This window comes from Chlamydotis macqueenii, chromosome Z, assembly GCF_036417535.1.
Source record: "Chlamydotis macqueenii isolate bChlMac1 chromosome Z, bChlMac1.mat, whole genome shotgun sequence".
NCBI classification, from domain to species: Eukaryota; Metazoa; Chordata; class Aves; order Otidiformes; family Otididae; genus Chlamydotis; species Chlamydotis macqueenii.
This window is the reverse complement of record NC_141593.1, coordinates 81,050,324-81,072,990: the sequence shown is the minus strand read 5'-3', so window position 1 is coordinate 81,072,990 and position 22,667 is coordinate 81,050,324. Positions and strand designations below refer to the sequence as shown.

The 22,667-nt window shown below is 38.2% G+C and overlaps 1 protein-coding gene across 5 annotated transcripts in view; it reads left to right on the top strand.

Moving 5' to 3' along the window:
* Positions 1–22,667, top strand: part of ARB2A (ARB2 cotranscriptional regulator A) — a 253,900-nt gene that overhangs the window by 19,065 nt on the left and 212,168 nt on the right. For 2 of the 5 annotated variants that reach the window (XM_086770364.1, XM_086770366.1), the window contains 3 exons: positions 1,959–2,027; positions 5,276–5,377; positions 7,994–8,094. In XM_086770364.1, the coding sequence (XP_086626490.1) occupies positions 1,967–2,027; positions 5,276–5,377; positions 7,994–8,094 (264 nt within the window). In that variant the 5' untranslated portion in view covers positions 1,959–1,966. Of the gene's footprint in view, positions 1–314; positions 429–1,903; positions 2,028–5,275; positions 5,378–7,993; positions 8,095–22,667 lie in introns of those variants that run through there. The other 3 variants (XM_086770365.1, XM_086770363.1, XM_086770362.1) reach the window with 3 other exon arrangements.

Sequence of the window (22,667 nt, the reverse complement as noted above, 5' to 3'; positions counted from 1 at the left end):
CGACATCTGTCTGTCAAAGAAAGGAAATCCAACCCTCTCATCTAATTTCTTCTATTTGTCATTTAAACAAATATCAGTGAGGGATTCAACAAAATGCTGTGTTCATACAAACAATGCATGAAATACTGTGTGCTTGTTTCATCCTCATTCTAATATCAAGTCTTCCCTCCAGTGGCTGCTGTAACAGCTTAACTTTGTCAAAGAGAACTGGAAATTCTCTCTCAAAGCTCAATTCAGATTTATTTGTTTATTTAATTATTTTGGTGTTTCTAGCTCGGCAAGTGAACTTCTTAAGTTATCTACTCTTTCCGCAGTGGCAGGGTCTTCATCTGGTAAAGGAAGAAGAAGGGTATCCAGTGTAGAGTCAAGAATGCCAGGGATTCCTGGTCACTGCATTGATTTATCTGATTAGGGGATAGGATACAAAGGTAAATCGGTTCAGATAAATTTTCTGTTTCTGCCCTTGGGTAATAAGCCTTTGAGCACCTCTATGTATTTTGTAACTGTATTAACCTACCTTTACCCAATTAAAAATTTTCAAATCTGGAGTAGGGAGGACTACCCAGTTTCTATGACTAGAAAAATTTTCATCTGGGCTATCACAAAACACTATCACTGTCATTTTCTAGCACTTCTAATGATTTTAACTGGAATGGCTTAGTTTCTTTTCCAAATTATTTACAAGAATGTAAATAGGTTTGTGCTGCAAATGTACAAACTGGTCAAGACTTTGTATTTGGTGAACTTTTGTCAGTGGACTATTTGGACTATTTTCTCTAAAAACTATAGAAAAAATAGTCTTTATTATGCTTTATTTGTTTTAAGGTTTTTTCTGTTGCCTTTACAGTGAACCGCTGTTACTTAAAATAAACCATTTTGGGGTCTTTCTTACAGGTGTAAGTATTAGGGAGCCAGCAGTACAGTTCGTGAATCCTGTTACTCTTTGTTTGAACATTACAAATTGCTGCAGAAATACATACAGTTCATGCAAACTCATCCATGATAAAGTGTATCGGGAAGAAGAATAAAACAAATTGGTAATGACTGACAGATAAAACAAAGAACCAAAAAAGATGAAGGGAAAAATAATTCACTGCACAGAAGTCTTTTTATTGAGAAGGAGGAAGCGGTGATTGTGATGTGGTAGTTTGCTCCCTCGGTGTCAGATTCAAGATGAAAGAGATTGCAGATTTGAATGTCTGGGTTGCCTTCTGTGCAGGAGGAGAAATTTAGAAACGTATTTGCATGTGAATTCTCACCTTTCATATGCTAAGGTTTGTTCTGTAGCTGGACAGTTACTCTGTACATTTCAATGCTCATAATGTATTGCAGATATCACAGTAGTTTAAAACGGTGTACTCCGTGTAGTTCTGTTGATTAGGTTTTGGTTTTTCTTGTATCTTCTCCTTTGGACTTACAAGTGTGGTGCTTCTCCAAAGGGCTTATAATTTACTGATGTTAGATTAGAATTTTATTTTTTTTTAAGTATCAATTTGATAGCTGTCCATTTAGGATTAGGGAGGAGTTTAATGTTCATTCTTGTGAGCTTGAACCTTTGACCAAACTTGATACTGGGGTGTGCATCACACTTTATTGTAAAATATCTTAGTCTAGGATAGTGTGAGGAGACCTTAGAGTCCAGAATAAGCTTTGAAGGAGAGGAAAAAGTTAATTTTAATTGTATCCTAAATTGTATCAGTATTTTCATAAGATGATATAAAAGATAATGGTGTGTGGCAAGGAGTAACAGAATAAGATACCCATTTATAGGGGTTTACAGTACTTGCGGGAGTTTTGCTTTTGGACCAGTTTCTTGGTTTTTGCAATGTAAGCAGTAGCAAATGGGATCTGTTGAAGCAGAAGTCAGTCAATTTGTTCATTTCCAACTCTTGTTGCTTTTCAGATTGGCCTTCGACGATTAATGTACGTTTACCTCAGTATTTTAAATCTCTTGACAGTTTGGGTAATGATGGCTCAGCTCCAGCAAGGAGGCCCGGATGAAAAAGAAAAGACTACTGCATTAAAGGGTATGAGTCTTTTTGCCTCCTTTGTACGTATGTTGACATTTCAGAAACAATTATTAAGGGAGGAAAATAGTTTGACATTACTATGGGTTGGAGTCTGGGAACTGAAATCCTGGAAGAGACTATTAGTCCATCTGTGCTAATGCTTTTTGTCTAATTGTGTGTCCATTATCAGTATTTTCATAAGATGATATAAAAAATAATGATCTGTGGTAAGGAGTAACAGAATAAGATATCTTTTTTTTTTTTTTTATTTGCATAGTTGTCCTCTGAGATAGTTGACAGGTGGTTTTGTGTTCTTAGTTTCTGGCAGTTGTAATTTAATTTTTAGGCCACTTATGTTTTATACTTTTGCAACTGTATTACAGCTTTTAAAAGTCTCTTTGACTGGAATATTTGCATGGGAAACATTTTCAGCACACTGATTTTCTTGTTGATTTTGTAATTTTTTCTTTGTATTCTATGCTTAAAAAGAAATAAAAGTGACTTAGTGGAGTAATTTTCTTGAGGAAAAAATAAATTAAGTAAATGACATATTTTAGATACTGTTTTCAGTTTTGGAAGTACATGGGGCTGGCTAGACGTGCAACTAAGCTAACCAGACGTATTAGAAATGTTTGCGTCACACATTTACTCTCTAAATTGAATTTTGAAAGAGAAAAAATAATATACCTTGCAACTCCAATGTAAAAATTTGTTTTCTACCAAAGAATTATTAGAAGTACGTGTTCTGTTGTACAGCGATGGTAGATGGTGTTTCTTCAGTTAAAACTGTGTGTTTGTGAAACATTTGGTGAAAACCTATGCGATGCTTTTTTCAAACTTTATACTAATTCTGTCGAATTAGTATATTTTAGTGAAACTATACTTCGTGTTTGCAAAAGTAAAACTCCCGTTTTTCACTTGGCCTTAATTTGATCTTTGTTAAGTATTAGTGTCCAAGAAATATTCCACGTAATGAAAACTTGAGGATGTTGTTTTCTTCTCCTGATCTAGTGAGCTCTAATTGAGCTGTAGAAGATTTCCTGACAATCACTCTGGCTTGGGCTCTGTTGAACCAGTCTTGAATTGAGTTGGAGAGCCCAAGATCTTTGGTGAGAATGGTGGATCAGATCTTGAAAGAATCTCAAAGTTATAAGAACACTCTAGCTAATTTTAACTTGAAAAATTGCACAGGAAGAAAGCGTCTGTGTCGGTGGTTGGAGCACAGGCCAGTCGCAGTGACTGATGAAAGCTGTAAATCATGACAAGCTGTACATTCTGCAGACGACCTTAATGTAGCTCACATAGTACTGCCCTTGCTACTCAGGAGATGGATATTTTGTTATATGGTAACTGACACTTCTGTGTAAACATGTTTCAAAATAGGTCACAGTAAAAAGACCTGAAAACTGTGGTGAAATTAAATTCTGGAGGTGTGGTGTGACTGGAGTCTTTTCACCAAGGGGAGAAAGATGAGCTAGAGGCTGTTTTGCTACCTTGATGTTGTGAAAGTACAGAGAAAGAAAGGACAGGCTTTGTGCATCCTGTTGTTAAAAACTTCTCTGAGAAAGTTATGTTCTTTCTCCCGTCATTTGGTTGAGGACCAAAGCAATTCCCCCAGAACTTTAAAAGGACAATGCACAAGAACAAGCGTATGATTGATTATGCGAATGGAATGTCATGAGGGTTGCTATTGAACAGATTTGATGTAAAAGTGAGCTGTGGTTGAGAAAGCCACACTTAGAAATCTTCCAGTCAACCTCTGATGTTTTATAGCTATTTAGATACAACAGAGATGGTCAGATACCATAATATGGCTTGGAGAGATGTTGAACTTCAGCAGCCATACAAGATGGCCCTTGGTCCTCCAGCTTAACCGGGTGAAATCACTTACGGGAGGAGTTGCTGTAGACGATCATATGGACAATGGACTGAATGTCATGTGAACCTGAGGAGTTATAAAAGAGCAGGCCAAGGAACTGTCAAGATTGTTGAAGCTAATTTTCAGTACGTTTTAAACACCGCAGAAATTTCAAGTATTAATGTACCAAGTGTAAGCTTATGTAACATGAGTAACCTATAGGCTTGTCACTGGCGACCAGACTAATCAAAAAGAGTGGTACAAAACCTATTCAAATAATGACTCTAAGTAATTAAAGGATGGAAGTCTAGTTGATGTCAAACAACACAAGTTTAAAGAAAATGAGTCTTTTCAAATTGTTTTATTCCCTTCGAGCTACAGCTTTGGATGGTAAAGGTAATACACCAATATGCTTAGAATACTTAATGTATTTCCTTGGTAATGCATGGTATGTTCATTTATGGAGATAGTGAATAATAGTGAAAGGTCAGTGTACCGCTCCTGAACTGAATGTTTGTGTAATCTTAAGTGCATCTACGAGGAAGTAGGAAAATACATTTCAGTGGAATCCTGCTGAGTCATTTCTTGATGGTTTTTATTAATAATCAGAAAGTATTTTAAAAGGATAGCAATGGGTTATGTGGATGATGAGCAATGAGGAGAGGAGAGATGATTGTACATGATTATCTGTGTATGCAGTAATTGTTTAGTAGTTAGATGTAGGCAAAAGATACATGCTTGCCTCCGGTTAAATGTAAGTCCTTAAATCTGAGGTAAAGAATGCGGACTATAGTTACTTTGGGGTACTTGCGTGAGTGAATACAGGGTGCACTAGGATATACCATCCTAGTCTGAAAAGGATGTGTATGTCATGGCCTCTGTCAAGTGGATGGCAGTTTTCTCTGCCTTGAGGGTTACTAAAGGAGGGTGGCTGAGGGAAAGAAGCATTTAGATAACTCAGTCTATAGGTTAAGGAGTGTTCTCATCACATGCATTTAATAATCTGAGCTCTTCAAGAAGGCAAACAAGAATGTATCAGTGATTTGTTATGGAAGCTAAGTAAGTTCATATTAAAACCATGATGCATATCGGAGATGTACTTCTAACATTGGGGATAATCAATCATTGAAACAAATCAGTATGTCTTTGGTGGCTTCTCTATGCCTGGACATTTTTTGATCAACATTAGAGATAGATAGGTAAATAAATACGAAGATATGCTGACAGTGAGGCCTAGCTTTTGAATCTGCAATGCAATTTCCCATAACGAAGTCCTATGTTTAGTAATGTGTAGGATGTCCTTCTGTCCTTAAGATCTACAAATCTGAACAAACACGTTTTGTCAGTGGTAATAGTGAAATAAAAAAGACATAGCATGCATTATGTAATTTTTCTTTTCCTTTTTTAGATTTATTGTCTAGAATAGACTTGGATGAACTAATGAAAAAAGATGAGCCACCACTTGAATTTCCTGATACTCTGGAAGGATTTGAGTACATTTTTAATGAGAGTAAGTCATATATGCTTTGTAAAGGCTATACTTAGAATAATGTTGAGAGGTTATCAGAACCTTAATTATACCTTATAAGTCCCTATTAGAATTTCACACTTTTCTGTTAAGAATAAAACTTTAAGCCTTCATGTTAACAGACTTGTAAATCTAGCTAAGTAAGTTTTTAATTTCATGAAATTGTCAAAAAAATCCCTCATTTTATACAATACTGTGCGTTTGTACTGTGCCTACTTTATGGCTTCCTGTTTTCTAATGTGGAAGTGTTGAATCAAAAATTCTGAAAGTAATTCTGTAGCATTAGCATTATAAAGCAAAATTAAAGAGTGGTTACTCATTTAAGAAATATTTTGTTTACTGATGTTTATGGGTACAAAATAAGTTATTATTTAGATAACAGTTTATTCCAAGTGTTTCATTGATACTGGTAGGAAAACACCTATTTATATTGGTGGAAAGGTGAGAGGTGTGATAGACTGTCTCTTGCTCTTCTGCCATGGGTCACGGTTTTGCATTACAGCTAAGTGTGTGGTGACTACATGTCCTTCCAGCTAGATGAATCTGTGTGTTAAATTAGTTAGTAGTATTTATAGTTTCCAATGCATACATTTAAAAATCCATCTGAGAAGTAAGCCTCTGAGCTAAAGTAATACCAGACTCCAGGAAATGGCTCTTTCAAAATTGTTTGAAACCTGTAGGACAAATGGGGACGTTTACAATTCTACTTCTTTGCAGTGCCTGCTCTGTGAACAGAGAGGAACTTTAGTTTCTAAATCTGCCTGTCTTACATCTTCCACTTTTAAAGAAAAAAAAAAAAAGAGCTTTCCTTTAAATGATAGTCATTTATGCAACACTTAGCTTTTTAATACCCTGATGGCTTTCACAGGAAGGTACTTAGAGACTAAAAGTGTCATGAAAGTGATGCTCTTTCTTTGATGGGAGGGGTTCAGCTCTGTCACTTTTCAGCTCCTTATTTTTAGATCTGCACAGTGTCTACTGTCTTCCTTACTGACTTCAGAGTTAATGGTTCATACGTGGTTGATAAAAAGGGCTGAAATTTGAATTTTGGGGAATGATGTTTTAGAATGGTGTTATTGAATATTCCATCACTAACCTCACAGCCTACGTGATGTCCGCAGAAAGCAGGAAAATCTGTTGCATATGCTGCTGGTCAGCAGAGGAAAAATGTCTCAATTTTACTTTTGTACATTTAATTCAAATGTTTGATCATGTACTTTTATGTCATAATTGTGCTTCTTTTTATGATGGAAAAGTAAGGAAGATTTTTTTAATCAGATTTAAAGAATCTGAAGAAGACAAAGGTTCCAGAAAGCCAAAGAAAAAATATACCAGGTATTTGTTCCACTTCACTTGTGGAGAAAGCAACTTCATGTACTATTGACTGGCCTAACTAGGTGGAGTAACTACGTGGAAAGGAACACCTGAAGGCAGAGTTATGATGAAAATATGGGAAGAAGGATATTTGGACCCGGGACAATTTCCCTGGTGTCTAGTCTGTGAGGTAGGACAGGTCTGGAAGAAAATATCAAATGAGCAGATAAGCCTAACTATTAGAGATAGCAGATCTTAAATACTTTATTTAAAACATCAAGAATCAAAATGTAAAGGTCATGAAAATGCGTGAACGAAGTTAGTAATTTCATACTATTCAAAAGGAAATATTTGTCTGAGAAGCCTTACTTTCTTCATGCAGACATTTTGGCTTTCAAAGGATATACTTGTACATATCTCTGGTTTTAGTATTTCTCTAATTTACTGCAGTTTTGTGATGCTCTGAGACTACAACTTGTGTTTTGTCTAATAAGCTCAAACGTTACTGGCGAGGTATCTATTTTCCGCAGTTTGCTTCTTATTTGGTTCCCTTTTTACTATTGTTGTTATTTTAGCTCAGTACATGTCTTCGTCTATGGTTTGGTATGCTGCTAAAGTTTCGCTATAAGCAAGGCCAACTGCAGAAAGTTACACTGGAATCTGAGTAGCATGTGGTTTTGTTCTAATCAAGCATTCTGCTTTGTTCTGCTGCTGTAACCTCAGCGTACCCTGAATCCAAGAGCTCTTACTTGATTGCGTGGTGCCTAGGAGTTGAAATATTTACCTTAATTGTGGACGTGGTTTTTTTCACATTAACCTGGAATGATGTTAATCTTGAAAAAAAATATTCCCTTTCCTCCCAGCCTCCAGCCCCATTTGTACTCGCTTTTCTTCAGAAATGCAGTTGGTTTTGAAGTAGGGGATTTGTAGCTACAATTTGATCACCAAATTGACACTGCAGATCAGATATTAGCTGCTGATGTTCACATTTCAGTGTTAGTCCATAGAAAACTTACAGAGCCGTTTGGCATTTGATATCTTCGTGTAATTTCACTGTCCTGACTTCTGTTTAGCTTTGTCTAGCAATGTATACCATTCAAGGGGAATGTTTTTTGTTGTTATGCTACAATTGTTTTCCTTCAAAAACAGTGTAACCAGAAAAGAAGAAATTTGTAATAGCCCAGTTTTTAGATGTAGACTTATTTTAAAATCTTAACCAATTAAATGTGTCATACTTTTAATGAAGAAGTGTATTAAAATTTATTGATTTTGTTTCTTTTACAGAAGGGCAGTTGAGACACATAAAAACTGGGGAACCATTTGTGTTTAATTATCGTGAAGACTTGCATAGATGGAACCAAAAGCGCTATGAAGCTCTTGGAGAGGTATATTAGTTGTGTGCTTGTATGTATGTGTATATGTATTGGTGTGCTGTGGTTATTTTGTGTTTCTCTGTAGAAATGATACTTTCATATATGTTAAGTAAGATTTAGTGAGGCTGCAGTCATGTAACAAATGACTTCTCAAGATTTGTTGCGTGTCAGTGCTCTAACAGTAATTTCCATCATTTGCTGTATAGCCGAAGATGTGATTTAGACTACAATTTTACTTTAGTATGTGTTCAAAATAGAATGTCATCTAGATTACACAAATCAGAGAATATTTTACTGTGCAGCGTTTTCTTTAACTTTCTTTTCTTCAAGGCGCAGCACTGGGTACAAAATTGTTGCATTTTACTTTCTAGTGCAAGAGAAATGTATTTGCTGGTTTTCTCATGTTACCAGGAGATGCTAGGAGCCACTAGGTTGATTCCGTAGAGATCTGATGATTAATTGATTAAATATTTGTTGATGTATTAGATATTTGAATGCTACTGGTACTTCCAAGGCTTTTTGTAGGGATGTTGTGGATGTAGTAGATATAGAAGCAACCGATTGGTTCTTTTTCTATGTGAAAATTACTAATTTCAGTGCCATGCTTTTTGTAACACTTCAGGAGTCAGAGCATTGACTTGAGAAGAAAGGCATCTGATCTCAGCAAATGCAGAAGAGTATGTGCAGAGGTCTTCCTTGCACTGTCATAACCACCCCTGCCCAACAGAGCCTCAGGACGCTGAGCTCTAGGTAGAAATGCTGCTCACATTAGCGTGGCTTTTGGAGGCCCATGAAAGGGGTTGCACAATTCTGTGCACAGACTAGGGTTTATAATGTTGCCTGTTGGAGTCATCACGGCGCGTCATTCGAGAGCTGCCTTTGCTTCGCAGCTTGTCTACTTTCATTAATATTATTGTTTCAGTAAGAATTAAATGCATTTATTCCTCACTTACTCTTTCTGTTATATTAGTTCAGACTACTCAGAGATAGGTTTGATTGTACATATTTAGACATTTTATCTTTGAAACCTTCTTGTTGTCATAGTTTGACCCCAGTGGGCAGCTCAGGCCCACCCCAGCCACTCACTCACTCCCTGTGCTGGGGGATGGGGGAAGAGAATCAGAAAGGTAAAAGTGAGAAAATCTGTGGCCTGAGATACAGTTTAACAGGTAAAGCAAAAGCTGCACGTAGAAGCAAAGCAAAATAAGGCGTTAATTCACTGCTTCCATGAGCAGGTAGGTGTTTAGCCATCTCCAGGACAGCAGGTATTCTCCATGCATAATAGGACCTGAGAAGACAAATGCCTTATTGGAAGATAACTGCCAGCATCCCCCCCTTTCTCCTCCTTTCCCCTGGCTTTTGCTACTGAGCATGACACTTTATGGCATGGAGTGTCCGTTTGGTCAGCTGGGTTCAGCTGTTCTGGCTGTGGACCCTCCCAGCTTCTTGTGCACCTCCAACCAGTCTGTGTACTAATGAGTAAAACGCAAACTAAAATGTCTGAAATGACAGCCAGTCCTACGCTGTTCAAAGTAAATAGTGTAAAGCATCTTGATTGAGTTTCTTGGATGGATAAATAAGTATATACTTAAATTTGTCACCAAATGGTTTCGTAAAGTTTCTCACGCTGCCAAGAATGCATTTGTTGAAGCTGAAGAAATACCTAATTACATGGCCTTTTCTAGGTATAGCAGGATAGGCTCTGGGAACTTCTGTAGGCACTGAGCATGTGGGCTCAAGAAAGGCCTCTGCCCATCTTGATTAACAGGAAGAGCAGGCCATCTGTCCTTCAGCTCTGCCATGTGGTGATGTGGTGCTCTGTGGTAGCTCAGCCCCTCTGTTTCGTTCAGGGGACCGTCTGGGCTCTGCTGGATGTGCTGCAGCTGCCCAGCTGTTGAGCACTGCTTTGTCCTGGCAGAGCTTTGTTCCTGGGGACTGAAGAACCTTGCTTTTTGCCTCCTCCTCCTCATTCCTGCAAGAACTGTGGCAGGAGAGGAGAAGATGGGGGCTATTGTTGCTGCTTGTCACACCCTTTCACCTCAACTGTCTGTTTTTCTAAAATGGGGAATGTGCTATTGCCCAGTCTGCTGCATTGTCCAAGTTACTTGATACGTGTTTCTTCCAAGAGGAGGCAGATAGGCACCTATTCCAGGTGTGCAGACCTTTGTGTGTGTCTGTATTGTTCAAATACCTCCGTTTTCTAAATAAATGAATTGGACAAGACACAAGTGTAAAGGTTAGTGTGTGTCCGTTTGGGCTCCTGTGCCACCACACCTTCTTGTTTGGCAACATCACCAAATGCCTCATTCTATGCATCTGAGTAGTGAGTGCCACAGCTTCAACCCATACATTATGAGCAAATTTTTGTGACTTTTGGTGAACCAGAAGTTGGGGTGCGTTCAAGGAGTGGGTGCCTTACATCTGTGATTTTGCCTTAGTTATAGTCATTCTCTGTATTCAGTTCTGAGTGATCTTTGAAAATGCACTTTGTTTATATTGCAAGGCAAGAGGCAAGGAGAGTTTGAGGTCAGGAATCTGACAGGGTGAATTATTTCTAAGTTTTTTATTTGTATTGTGGTTTTAGAGAAAAAAAGACACTCACCTGTATTTTAGTCTGTTGTCTGCTAGGTGCTTGATACTACCAGTTCTTCCAGCAAGCCAGAATTTATAAATGCTCCATTGTCTGATTTTGGCACAATGACTGTTTATGTAGTTATCTGAGAATGCCGGGGACACTGACGGGCAGGACCTTTGGCATTTGTTCACAAAGATAAAACCTCCTCTTGTGCCATAGATTGGTGGGTCACTGGTGTAGGTGTTGAATGGTACAGAAGTGATATATTACCTTCTGATTAGCCATTTTGTAGTCTAGGGTAAGATGTGTTCAGCAAACTGTGAGAGCTTAGGAAGTAGCAGCTCATATACTTCATGAGGTGATGCAGTAAAATCTGGCCTTAGGCCTTTGCTTTGAAACATCATCCTCTGGCTTTAGGATTTCTCTAATACATGTTTGTGGCTGAACATTTACGTAGCTGGACGTAAGTGAGGTGATAAAGTCGTTAGACTTGTATCATCAGACAGGAAGTGTTTTATATATTCAGTGTTTCTGTTGTTAGCTCAGTAATTGTATGCTAGTTTTCTGATTTTTAAAGGATTTACCCATCCTGCTCAAGGCAACTTTTTTTTTTACCGTACCGATGTATTTGTTGTGATTTAGCGCTGGTCACCACACAGTTCTCTCTTCCCCTCCCCAGTGATGAGGGGGAAAGGAAAACTCATGGGTTGAGATAAAGGCAGTTTACTAGAATAGCAAAGCAAAATGCCGGTGATAACAAAATATAAGCATAATGAAATATTAAAAAATGAACAACGCATGATTTCTCACCACCCAATGTCCCAGTGACCGATACAGCCCGTCCCGAGCAATGATCACGGAAACGAAGCTGAGCAGCAAGCAGAGTGGGGAGAGAGAGAGGGATCAATGCCCACCCCCCCCAAACCATCCCTGACGAAAGCAGGACAGTATTGTGGGCTGCTTTTATTGCGTTTTACTAATTTTAAGAAGCGAATGCACTTCCTAGCCTTCTTACATCATCATTCTCTCTTTCTTGGAGCATTAATAAATTTCCATTTGGTAATCCATTATTTCTTGCTGTTAAAAGTCATGAATGCACTATCTGTTATGTTCTGCCATTTCTTTGGCTGTATGGAAATTGATTCTTCACAAATTACAATGGTTCATCAACGTCTCCACTTCTTACATCACTTTATTCTACATTCATTGATCTGTTATTTCAGGCACACAATTTGTTCTGCAGCCTCTTGATATGTGCTCCTAGTAGAAAATTGAGTGAACAGTTAATAATTTTGTGATGCTAGTTCAGTCATTGCTATTGCAGCATTGAATTTTGTGGAGAGCCTCTCCATTTGCTTTTTGAAAATTAAAATGGCAACAGAAGTGCACAGAACATGGTGTTGCAGCTGCTTCTAACTGCAGATTAATCCGTGTGGCAAGTTTGAAGGAGAATTGAGAACAGTTTTGTGACAGCAGTTCAGTTGTTGCAGACGTACCATTACAGTTCAAGGTTGAATTATGTTGTTTTTTTTTTTTTCTGGACAGGAGTTATGGAGATTTGGATTCTAGATTACACTCCAGATTAGACTCACATGATGTATGTCTCCTTGCATTTGAAATAGATGTCTGTGTTTATTATTTGTGCCGCACTTCAACTGATACTGTGTCTACTGAAATTGCTGGTAGTCAGCTTCAGCCTCTACTTGATCATGACGTTGAATTTAACTGTACTTGTAAAGAAAATACTCCTAAATTCTGTTGCTGGGATTTGACTTTGCATTTTGCCAGTCATATAGGTTGTGTTGATAATGACATTTCATATGAGAAGGATTGGTTGACATTCTCCTTCCGTGGTCTTAGAGTAACCAGAGTATCTCTAGCATCACTACACAGGTATTGCGTGTTCTGTCCCTCTGAGCATCTGTCACAGCTCTAACAGTAGGTAATTATAATTTGGTGATTGCTTGGAGACCATGGTTGCCACACCATAGCACAAGAAAGTATCTTGTATTTATGTAGAATAGATACAGAAAGCAAAGAAATAGAACGCTGAAGTCAGAAATTCCTTCCGTGTTTTATGTATGATAAGGTACAGTTAATTTTACATCATCAGAGAAGTCTTGTCCCACTAAATAAGCTGCTTTAATGTGTGTGCCCAGTGTTATGTCCAGCGTATCATAAAGTAGATTAACCATCAAGTTTAATATTTGTGTGGGGGAAAAGAGTAAGTATGTAGAATTATGACAATGACAACCCATAATTAACATCGCTAAGTAGTAAAATGGGATTTTTTTTTTTCCAGATCTCCTTTAAGTTAAAGAACAGCTTGGTCTCAACATCATTTAAAAAATAAGCGTTCACCTGCTACTAATTTCCTCCTTGGTTGCAAAGAGCATTATTTGTTTGGATGACTGAGAGAAAGAAGCTATTTACATAGCACAAATGAAAGCACAGAGCAGCAGAAGAGGACATGTAAGTTAATGAAGAAGGAAGCATTAAGTAGTCTGCATTTGAAAGGGTAGCTTCTTACATGAATAACCCAAAATCTGATGATAGGCTGCACGTGCACCTGATAGTACTTAAGGTCCAATCTTGCAGCCGAAGCTCATGTGAATAAACTCAATAGGTCTGATCCTGTGAATAAGGGCTGCAGGATCAAGTTCCAAATAAAATTTGCAGATGATTAGTAGAAATCCTTACACTCTTGTTTCAGTTTCTTTGCGCAGACAGTTTATCGTTAAACATTCCAGATTTTCTCTGGGTAGCGAGACTTTAATATAATGAATTATGTGCTGCACACCATGGATTAAGCAAAATTATGTTTGTGTACCTTGACTTATTGTTATGCCTTTGCTGTTAGTTTTTTAGTGGTTGCAAAAATTGTGTTACTGAGAGGACAAAATAAATAGATACTGATGTAATATATAGGCAGGCTCACAGACATTTGCTTTCATGGGATGCTTGCTTGGCTAGGGCTGTTGAAGAGGTTGCTCTGTTTGAAGAGGTTAGACGCCAAATACTTAACAGGTGTCTGTTGAGAGTATGTGAACTGAGTGTTTTCAATGTCTTGTATTGCAGTGAAGTAAGGGTAAACTTTCCTGAGGACAGTAAAAAGTCCTCACAGAGAACCTAACAAACTCTTCCTAACTTTATGTCCTGTTTCAAAGGTAGGGTGAAAGCATCTAAATTAAGTACTTCCCCTCTCCTTATTTCTGAAAGTGGTTAAATCCCATTTTAGGTGATCTCCTTTAGAAGCAATTTGGCAGTGCTAGTTCTGTGCACGTTGTATCACATTTTCTAATGAATGTTGCAGAAGGTTTTTGCTTTAGCACAATGTTACGGTGGAATAAATGTCTCAAAAATAGTTAAGAGTTGCACTATTTGGACAAAAATGCACAGCTGAGCTGAAGAGAGAGATTGAGTAAGTTCTTGAAAGTAAATTAAAGTGTGATCTCATTTCTTGTTAGAGAAGAATCCATGTGGAATAGAGACTTTTTGAATGTACCACTTGAAGGAAGAGCTTACATGAAACAGATCACTCTTGGACACCGAGGTCAATAGTAAGTGCAGTTCTTAGGAATCCATGCGTTGTTGGTCATGGGTGCTTTTCATACTGACTTATCATTTTCAATTTGTGATAGGTGAGTGTGAAACAGAAACATGACATAGAAGAGTTTAAGCAAACTAGATAAAGTACCTAAAAATGAGGCAGGATGCTGAATTTCACTCCAGTAGTAGTTCCTGAGCTGTAAGGCATGTATTTCCGTAAGATTCCAGTCCTTTTACCTTGCTCATTTTTGAACTAATACCTTTGACAACAGAAAGAAAATACTAGTAGGGGTAGCACAAAAAAAAAATCTAAATCATGTATGTGTACTGTGTTTACAGTTCTAGAAAGATTTTGGCTTTTAACAATCTGTTTATCTTCAGCATTGCTTTTTGGTGAGTGAAGTAGATGGACAGACAAGTTAGCAAGGATTGAAGACTACTTAATAGTACCTAAGGAAATTGAAATTTAAATCTGAATCTTTGTTGCATGCAATATATTCATTTGCATATGCTAAATCCGCTTTCAAAATCTGCTGTTTATGAAGACTTTTTACTGGAATGATAATGTCAGATGTGCTTCAGTGAACTCTTCTAGTTTGTAGGCAGCAATTGGCAGTAGGTTGGTTCATCACTGTAACATGACAGTACTCGAAAGGTTCAGAGATAGTTTCATAATTATTGTTAGCATGATTCTTGAAAGAAATGATGAGCATCTCATAAACCCAGATGGGAATTTGTTACATTGTTGATAAATGTGTTGATAAATGTGTTTTACATTTTTAAATTGATAAACAGTGAAAAGCAGAGAAGATACAATAAGGCAGATGGTTGTTTATAAAGCACTTGCAAGTTGCTGCAATTCAAAGAATGGTACTAATTGTTAAAAAGAAGACAAAAATTGGAGTAGGGGGAGTGTTTCAATGAGTTAATCATGAGCTTTTAAAAAATAAAACCTTCAGCAGCTTTAGTTCAATTAGAACCATTCTTGCCATCCTGGGTTTACATGCAAAAGTTTAGACTCTCAGTTCTTAATAAACTTTTGTACCAATCATTTTCGTGTAGCTCCAATTAAAAATACAAGTAATCCACCTTTTATCTAAATGTGTCCATTCCCATCTTTCTCCTTTTTCTTATTGGAAAAAAAACCCCAAGATGTATTGCACAGCAAAATAAAATTGAATTATCATTGGTCTTATTCCCACTTAAAAGCGATGAACAGAATAGTGAACTCCAAAATCAACAGAGTTCACAGCGAGAAAGTAATATGGGATATAACTGGCTTATTTTTTGTTGTTAAAGGAGTGGCAAAGAAACCTGCTTTTTTGGCCAACTAGAAGGTGACTAGAAAAAATTATATTTAAGTAGTGTTTAGGCAGAATACAAATCAGCATATGTGATGCAACCAGTTGGTTCACCGTTGTCTTGTCAGCTTTCAGTTCTTGTTTCCATCAGTGATATTAAAAGTTTCTGTGAAAGGCAAAGTATTTTCCTACTGTTCAGGAGGCGTTTTTTGAAAACCCAAGATACGTAGATTACTGCCTTCATCAAGCAGCTCTTTTAAAAAATGTTTATTTTACCTCTGTTGCAGAACTCCAGAAGAGTTACTTCTTTTTCACTGGATTTTCAGCTTCTCTAAGATAAAGAATTTAACACTTTCAGCCTCTTCAACAACAGACATGTATCTTTCAGTTTACTGGGAATATTTTTATTAAAATTCAGCAGAATAGTGATTTTTTTTAAATAAAGCTGTATCAGCTGTGCCAGTCCTTAATAGAAATAATTTGAAAGGAAAAAAAAAAATCAATTATAAATCAATACAGTGTTGTATTTCTGTATGTGCAAACAACCTAAAATTACTTTAAGATGCTCCAGCTGCTCAATTCATTAACTCAACCACAACTGAATTTTGGTATCTGTTATCTTCTGTTGATCACTGCAGCAGAATTACCCAGTTAGTGTGCTTGAAGCTGTTAGATACGCTTATGATCATTAAGGAAGATCAGGTCAATAGGTTGGTTACTTAGTATTTTGAGAGGCGTAATGCGTAGTTATTTGTGTTAACTCATGCACTATCCGGTCTGTAGTGATTCGGCAAGACGTCGTATTCTTCCACAAATAGTGTCAGGACATTCAAGGTTTCCAGATTTGCTGCTTCTACTTTTTGGGCAGTTGCACCTCTTAACTCTTTCCATTATATTTGCCAAATCCTTGAGTTCCTCCCTTGAGCGATACCCTGAGTATGTTGTTGGTAATAAGATATGAAAAATATCTTTGAGGAGAAAAACAAAGAATTTTTCTCTTTTCACTGAATTAACTAGGGATGGGGAGGATTGTGCATGTTTTTGCCTTCTTTCCAGCAGTGTAAATCATATAGATGTTACATTAAATTTCTCTTAATTCACTGTAGACCTGACACCACATAACACAGGATGGGAAAAGTATGTAAAAATGTTTTTAATTTTTAGATTCAGGAATTCAGCTTCTGTTTTCGTTTTCAGTACATATAGCTCTATTGTGAGTTTTTTAAGATAAAACCTGACATATATCCATGCCAGTCGAAGTGCATGTGAGAGTTTCACATAAAAGTAAAAATAAATGTGTAAAACATATTTGAAAGTGGTTTTGTTAGGTTCTATAACCTCAACTTGTTTTAAGGCACAATTAATTTTCCTGCATTAGACATGTGCGTTCTTCACATGCTGGTAAGAATTTTGGTGCAGTTTAAGCAAGAAGGGAAGATACTAAATGTAAGAATGTAAGAAAAGGGAGTGTTTGTCCGCTGTAGACATGCTGTGAGACACCTTTTTGGATATTGTATGTACTTTTGATTCCATGAAGTTGTTTAGAAAAATAGAAAAAAATATAAACTTAAATGAAAAATGGAGGCTAAATATTTTATTTTCATATGATATTGACACACCAGGCACAAAGGAAGTGGTACTGTAGTTAGTTGTGCCATCTGAAGGAAATGACATAAATGAAGGAAAGAAAGGAAGGCAGAAGGTTCAAGCAAAAGAAAAAAATTTAGGACAAGTAACCAGAAGAAATTTTTAAATGAAAGTTCTTGGAAAGTGCTAAGCATTCTTACTGCCTGATCATCAGGAGTTTGATACTCAGTTTCCTCTATGCCATTAAATGTATGAAGGTTGATTGTTAACATTTATCTCAACTTTTAAAAAAATGTGGGGTTTTTTTAACAATTTTTGTTGAAACAACTTTTTAATCCTGCTTTACTTGATACTGTGGAAATGCACATCAAATTTTTGAAGCGAACATTTCTGTTACTGCTGACTTGTAGAGGCTTTTAACTTCTAAGTTTTAAAACAAATGTCATTCTGTGTACTAGTAAAAAACCTGCAGGTAGCAGTGGAAGTGGGGAGTAATGCTAAAATAGCTGTCAGCAAAACAGAAACGATGAAACTCTAGGGTAAGAATTTCTTTTGTTGAGGCAGAATGAAGTGTCACAGATGTCAGGACACGATGCTGATACTTGCACAAGTTCTTCATGGCTTTTCTTCAACTTAAAACTTCACAGATCTTTCACTGAGGGAGGGATTTGGCATTTTTTTTCTGGAGAAAGGGTATGCTTTTCACAGAAGTCAAACTGTTCACTAGAAAATAGCGTACCCAGCATACCTAACACTCAAGAGATGCAAACTGAGCTCCTTCAGTGTGTGTACATCTGTATATCCATGTGCACAAATGTTGCTATTTCTGTGAAAGCAACTGCCCTCAAAGCTAGCGCGTGTAAAAGAAGTGAATGGCCAGAATGTAATTTAAATAAGTGGCCAAGATACAGCAGAACTCATGAGTCCTTTTCCAGTATTATAGGGGTTTGTCATTACGTTTGATGGTAAGTTGAGTATTACAGTAGTCAGTGTAGTGAATGCAGCTTTTGGGGGTTTCTGGCAGCCAAATGACCGAAAACTATCACATACCTTACCAAAATATAAATACAGTAATGTGCCGCGTTTTTTGTCCTGCTTGGTACCACGCTACACAGGCGCTCATTCACTTTCCCTACCCTCTGAGGGAACGGAGGAGAGAAAATATAACAAAAAGGTTGAGGTTTGAGATAAGGATAGGGAGAGATCATTGAAGCTCCTTCCTCCCCAGGGGAAGAACTCCTCACATTCCTCCCCTGCTCCAGTGTGGGATCCTCCACGGGCTGCAGGGGGATCTCTGCTCCTCCGTGGGCCTCCATGGGCTGCAGGGGGACAACCTGCTCCACCATGGGCTGCACCACGGGCTGCAGAGGAATTCTGGCCAGGAGCCGCGTTACTGCTCCCCCTCCTTCTTCACTGACCTTGGTGTCTGCAGCCGTTCCTCTCACAAGAAATTCTTCACAACTGGCTCAGGCTGACACCTCTCAGAATCTCTTCACATCTCATCTCCTCTCCACTTCTCTCAGCTGGGCCAGGCCGAGTTGGGCCCAGTCGGCTGCCCGGCGGGAGGCCAGAGGGTGAGGGGTGCAAGGCCCACAAGGCTCGCGCCTCCCCCTCTCTGCTTCTGCTTTAAGCTTCTTCACTTCTCCATTTTTTTTTTTATTTTATTTTCCCCTTCTTAAATACGTTATCACAGAGGTGTTGCCACCATTGCCAATGAGCTTAGCCGTGTCCAGCAGCAGGTCCACCTGCTTTACTGTCCCAGTAAAGGGCTTCAAGTATTTACCTTGTCGCTAAACCCATTAATGTGAAAAGGGGCAGTGTCTTTTTATTTCTGTTTACATCTTGATGTGTCTTACGAGGGAGATCTTTGTGAGGGATGAAGAAACCTACATGGTTCATCTTAGAGTGTGCACAAGCAGTCAAAAATTCTAGAGCTCAGGACAATTAGATTGAAGTCTTTTATGCCTTTATACCTGCAGGCAGGTGTTCAGCCAGCTCCAGGAAAGCAGTGCTCCATCATACATAACCAAGACTTCAGAAGACAAATGCCTCGTCACAAGATAACTCCGAACATCCCCCTTTCCTCCTTCTTCCCCCAATTTTTTTTGCTGACTGTGACACCGTCTGGTATTGGGTATCCCTTTGGTCAGTTGGGGTCAGCTGTTCCAGCTCCTCCAAACTTCTTGTGCGCCCCCAGCCCAGTCACTCTTGGGGCAGGGTGAGGAGCAGAAAATGTTACGGTTTCCAGGTTTTGTAGGGTGGTCAGATGTAATGATTCACTGAAGTTTTGTGAAGGACAGGATGAAAACTTTGTAAGGAGCACCACAAATCTTAGGCAACTGTTAACCGATTATTCAGGAAGGGCACTGAATGTCAGACTGTTGCAGTTAGAATGTGACACAGAGAAGAAAGAATGGTTGCTTGCTGTATCAAAGCTATGGTTCTGTGAAGTGCTGCGGTTACTGTGGGCCCTTTCACCTGCTCCCAGATTCCTCTGTGATTCAGGGTTTCAATTTCAGCATCCCTGTTGCCTTCCACCAATCAATGTCTCAAGACACATGTCATGATGCACTTGTAAAGTGTTACCTGACAGTGTATGTTCCCCTGCTCAACTCCACTCTGTTTGGCAAAAATGCCCTTTAAGAGAGTGTGTGCCCTGAGATCAATTTAAAATAGAAAAAGAAACAGCTTGTTTGATAACATGGGCTTGTACCCGTAGCAGTGAGTCAAGAACAGAACTCTCGTTTGTGCTGGGTTTCGATCTACTGTTCAGTTTACAGTGTCACACCTCTTCTCACTTAAGTATTTTGGGAATGTCAGAGAGCATTGGATGCTACTTTGCTAGAGACCACGTGAGGATTAATCATGAAGTGAGACGTCTGATCAGTTCTTCCCGATGTCAAAATAATTCGATGCTCTTGGTCATGGTGATGTCTAGTATGCAAAAATATTTCCAGATGTGTATGGTTGTAGGTAGATAAAATTCAAATTATTTTCACAGGAGATACGTTGAAATCAGCTTGTAGAAATGATCAAGGTGCACACTGTGTTGCAAGTATAGGGCTTCAGGTTCTATCAGTCCTACATCAGTAAGCTAAAATTGCAAAGTAACAAAATATATCATTGGTATTTCTTACTGGAACAATTTTTTTTTATATAGATACGGTATGATTGGATAATTCCCAAGTAAATCCATAAAATGCTGTTCGTTGATCTTCCTGTAAAACAAGTCTGATTTCAGTTCACAGTCTGCCTATTTGGAAATATCTTTTCTTCCGCTGTCTTTTAGAAAGTTGGCATCTTTGGTGAAATGCTCATTATATTCTGTGTTTATAAGTTTCTTGGGCTTACCTTTCCACCTCCACAGGAAATCAGTTGAGGATGTTGTCAGATACGTTAGAAAGCAGAATTCATTTGGCGGCAGTACTAGATGACCTATTAATAATTTTTGACATAAAAATAGCCTGTAACCCTGGAGATAATATGGATAAAGTGAGCAGAAATTAAGTAAAGCGTAAGGTGAATACAAGTGGGAAGTGAAGGTTGATGCACGTTTTTAGTACTGTTTCATAGAGATTTTTTTTTGTACAGGCTATATTCAGTAACAGAAAGGGTCCTAGCTTAAATTGTTGTAACACAATTTTGGGCTGATTTCCAGTGTTACGGATTGCGTGTGTTCTTGATCCTTCATTACAACTCATAATTTCAGGAATATTATGTTGGGAAAACAAGGCACATTAGCCAGCAGCACAAATAGCGGGGGAAGCCACAATATTCATTTCTCCTCAACCCAGCCAAAACCAAATTATTTGGCTGACTATCAAAAGGAGCAGCAGTAATTGTTTCCAGTATCAGTGGAGACATTTTCCTTTTTAAAAACCCCAAAGCTTCCATTTTATTAACTCAAGAAAAGATTCGATCTCTGCCATCAATTAAGGGACAAAAATGGGATTCTCATGGCAAGCTGATGCCTATCTGTGCCTTGCTGTCGCCCGTGAATTGCTGCAGGTGCGGCTGTGAGCTCCCGGTGCCTCTGCAGTAGCTGCTTGCCCTGGATGCAGGAGCAACTTCCCAAGCCTGAACCATGAATGCAGCAAGACCTGCTGTTGGGTATGATGAAGTGGCCAGGAGCTCAAGAAGATTAGGGCCACGTTATGAACACTGGCCAAAAGGCAGTCCCAGGTTTTCAACTTAGTCTCAGTTTCTAAAAGAGGGGTATGGAAAAGGAGAAGCACAGAAAACAAGATTATAGGCAAATAGTAGATGGTAATGCAATGACTTGTCACTTGTCAGCCTGTTTACTGCCAAACTCTGTGCTGGTCTCCTCCTGCCTCTTCTGTCCGGATTAGGCCTTGTGTGCCCGTTGCCTAGATTGGTGACTGACAGTAGCAGTGACAATGAAGATGCTCAGATCGCAGCACTGCATGTTGTATGGGGCAATATAGATCTGTATTTGGTGGAGGGCAGGTCATCCTCAGTGTAGATTCTCTGCTCGACTGTCTCATGGCGTAGAGATCATTGTGCCAGATTATGTTGTCATAGAACAAGTTGCTTTTAGGGAAAAATCTGATTCCTAATCTCACCTTTTCATTTTATTCTCTTGACTGTTATTTGTGTTCGTTTTATGTTATCTGACATATGATGAATTTAAAATGTCGTTCTATGCTACAGTACCTTTTCACTGAACACAGAACTCTGTGTAGAACTCTGCAGGCTGGCAGCTGTGGTATAATTATAAATTACACACAGGCACGCTGCTTGCTGTTGTTGATGTCCATTTTCTTTATCTAGGTGATAAAATTGCCCACCTAATGTTTCTATGAAATACTACAAAAATTACAGAAACTAGAAGTTAGGAGGAAGTGTTTTTTTCAGACAATTTTTTAATATTATTGTTCAATAGGAATTGTCGTCGTTTCCTACTTGATGTATTTGTAACTGTTAGCTACTGTATTGAACCACTTGTCTAATCAAACGTGGCTGTTTTTCCAGATGCTCCACCGCTCCAAAAGAGGAGAGGACCCCATAATGCAAACTCCTGTTGGGAAACTGACACCAGCATGAACATGAACCAGTCCTGGTCACATGGTTTATAAACTGACATCAGAACAGGCTTTGCACAGGATTTGGTGACTCAGGCTGTTTCATTGCTTTGCAGATTTTTTAGAAATAACTTAATTAGTTGGACGTCCTAAGTATTATACAGTTTTATTGCAAAATTTCCATTAGAGCTTGCTAAATGCCTCATTTGACACAAAAAAAAAAAAGTTTTTTCTTTTCTTCTCACAGTATTTGTATTTAGTATTTGGTCAAAGACACAAGCTAATATTTGAAGTTTGCATAAAATCATGAATTGTTGTGATCCTCCATAATCGCTCTCATGTTAAGCAATTTTATATGTAGTTGGACTGTATCTTGGTGGTTGGACTGAGAAAGATGTGATTCCTTCCCAAATGAAGTATATAGGTAAAATTCATTAGAACACAGGAGATTGTAGTACTACACTGATGTGCTGTCCTTGGACGTGTGTGTGCTGCATGATTGGCTGCGTTGTTTTTTAGTCATAATTTCAT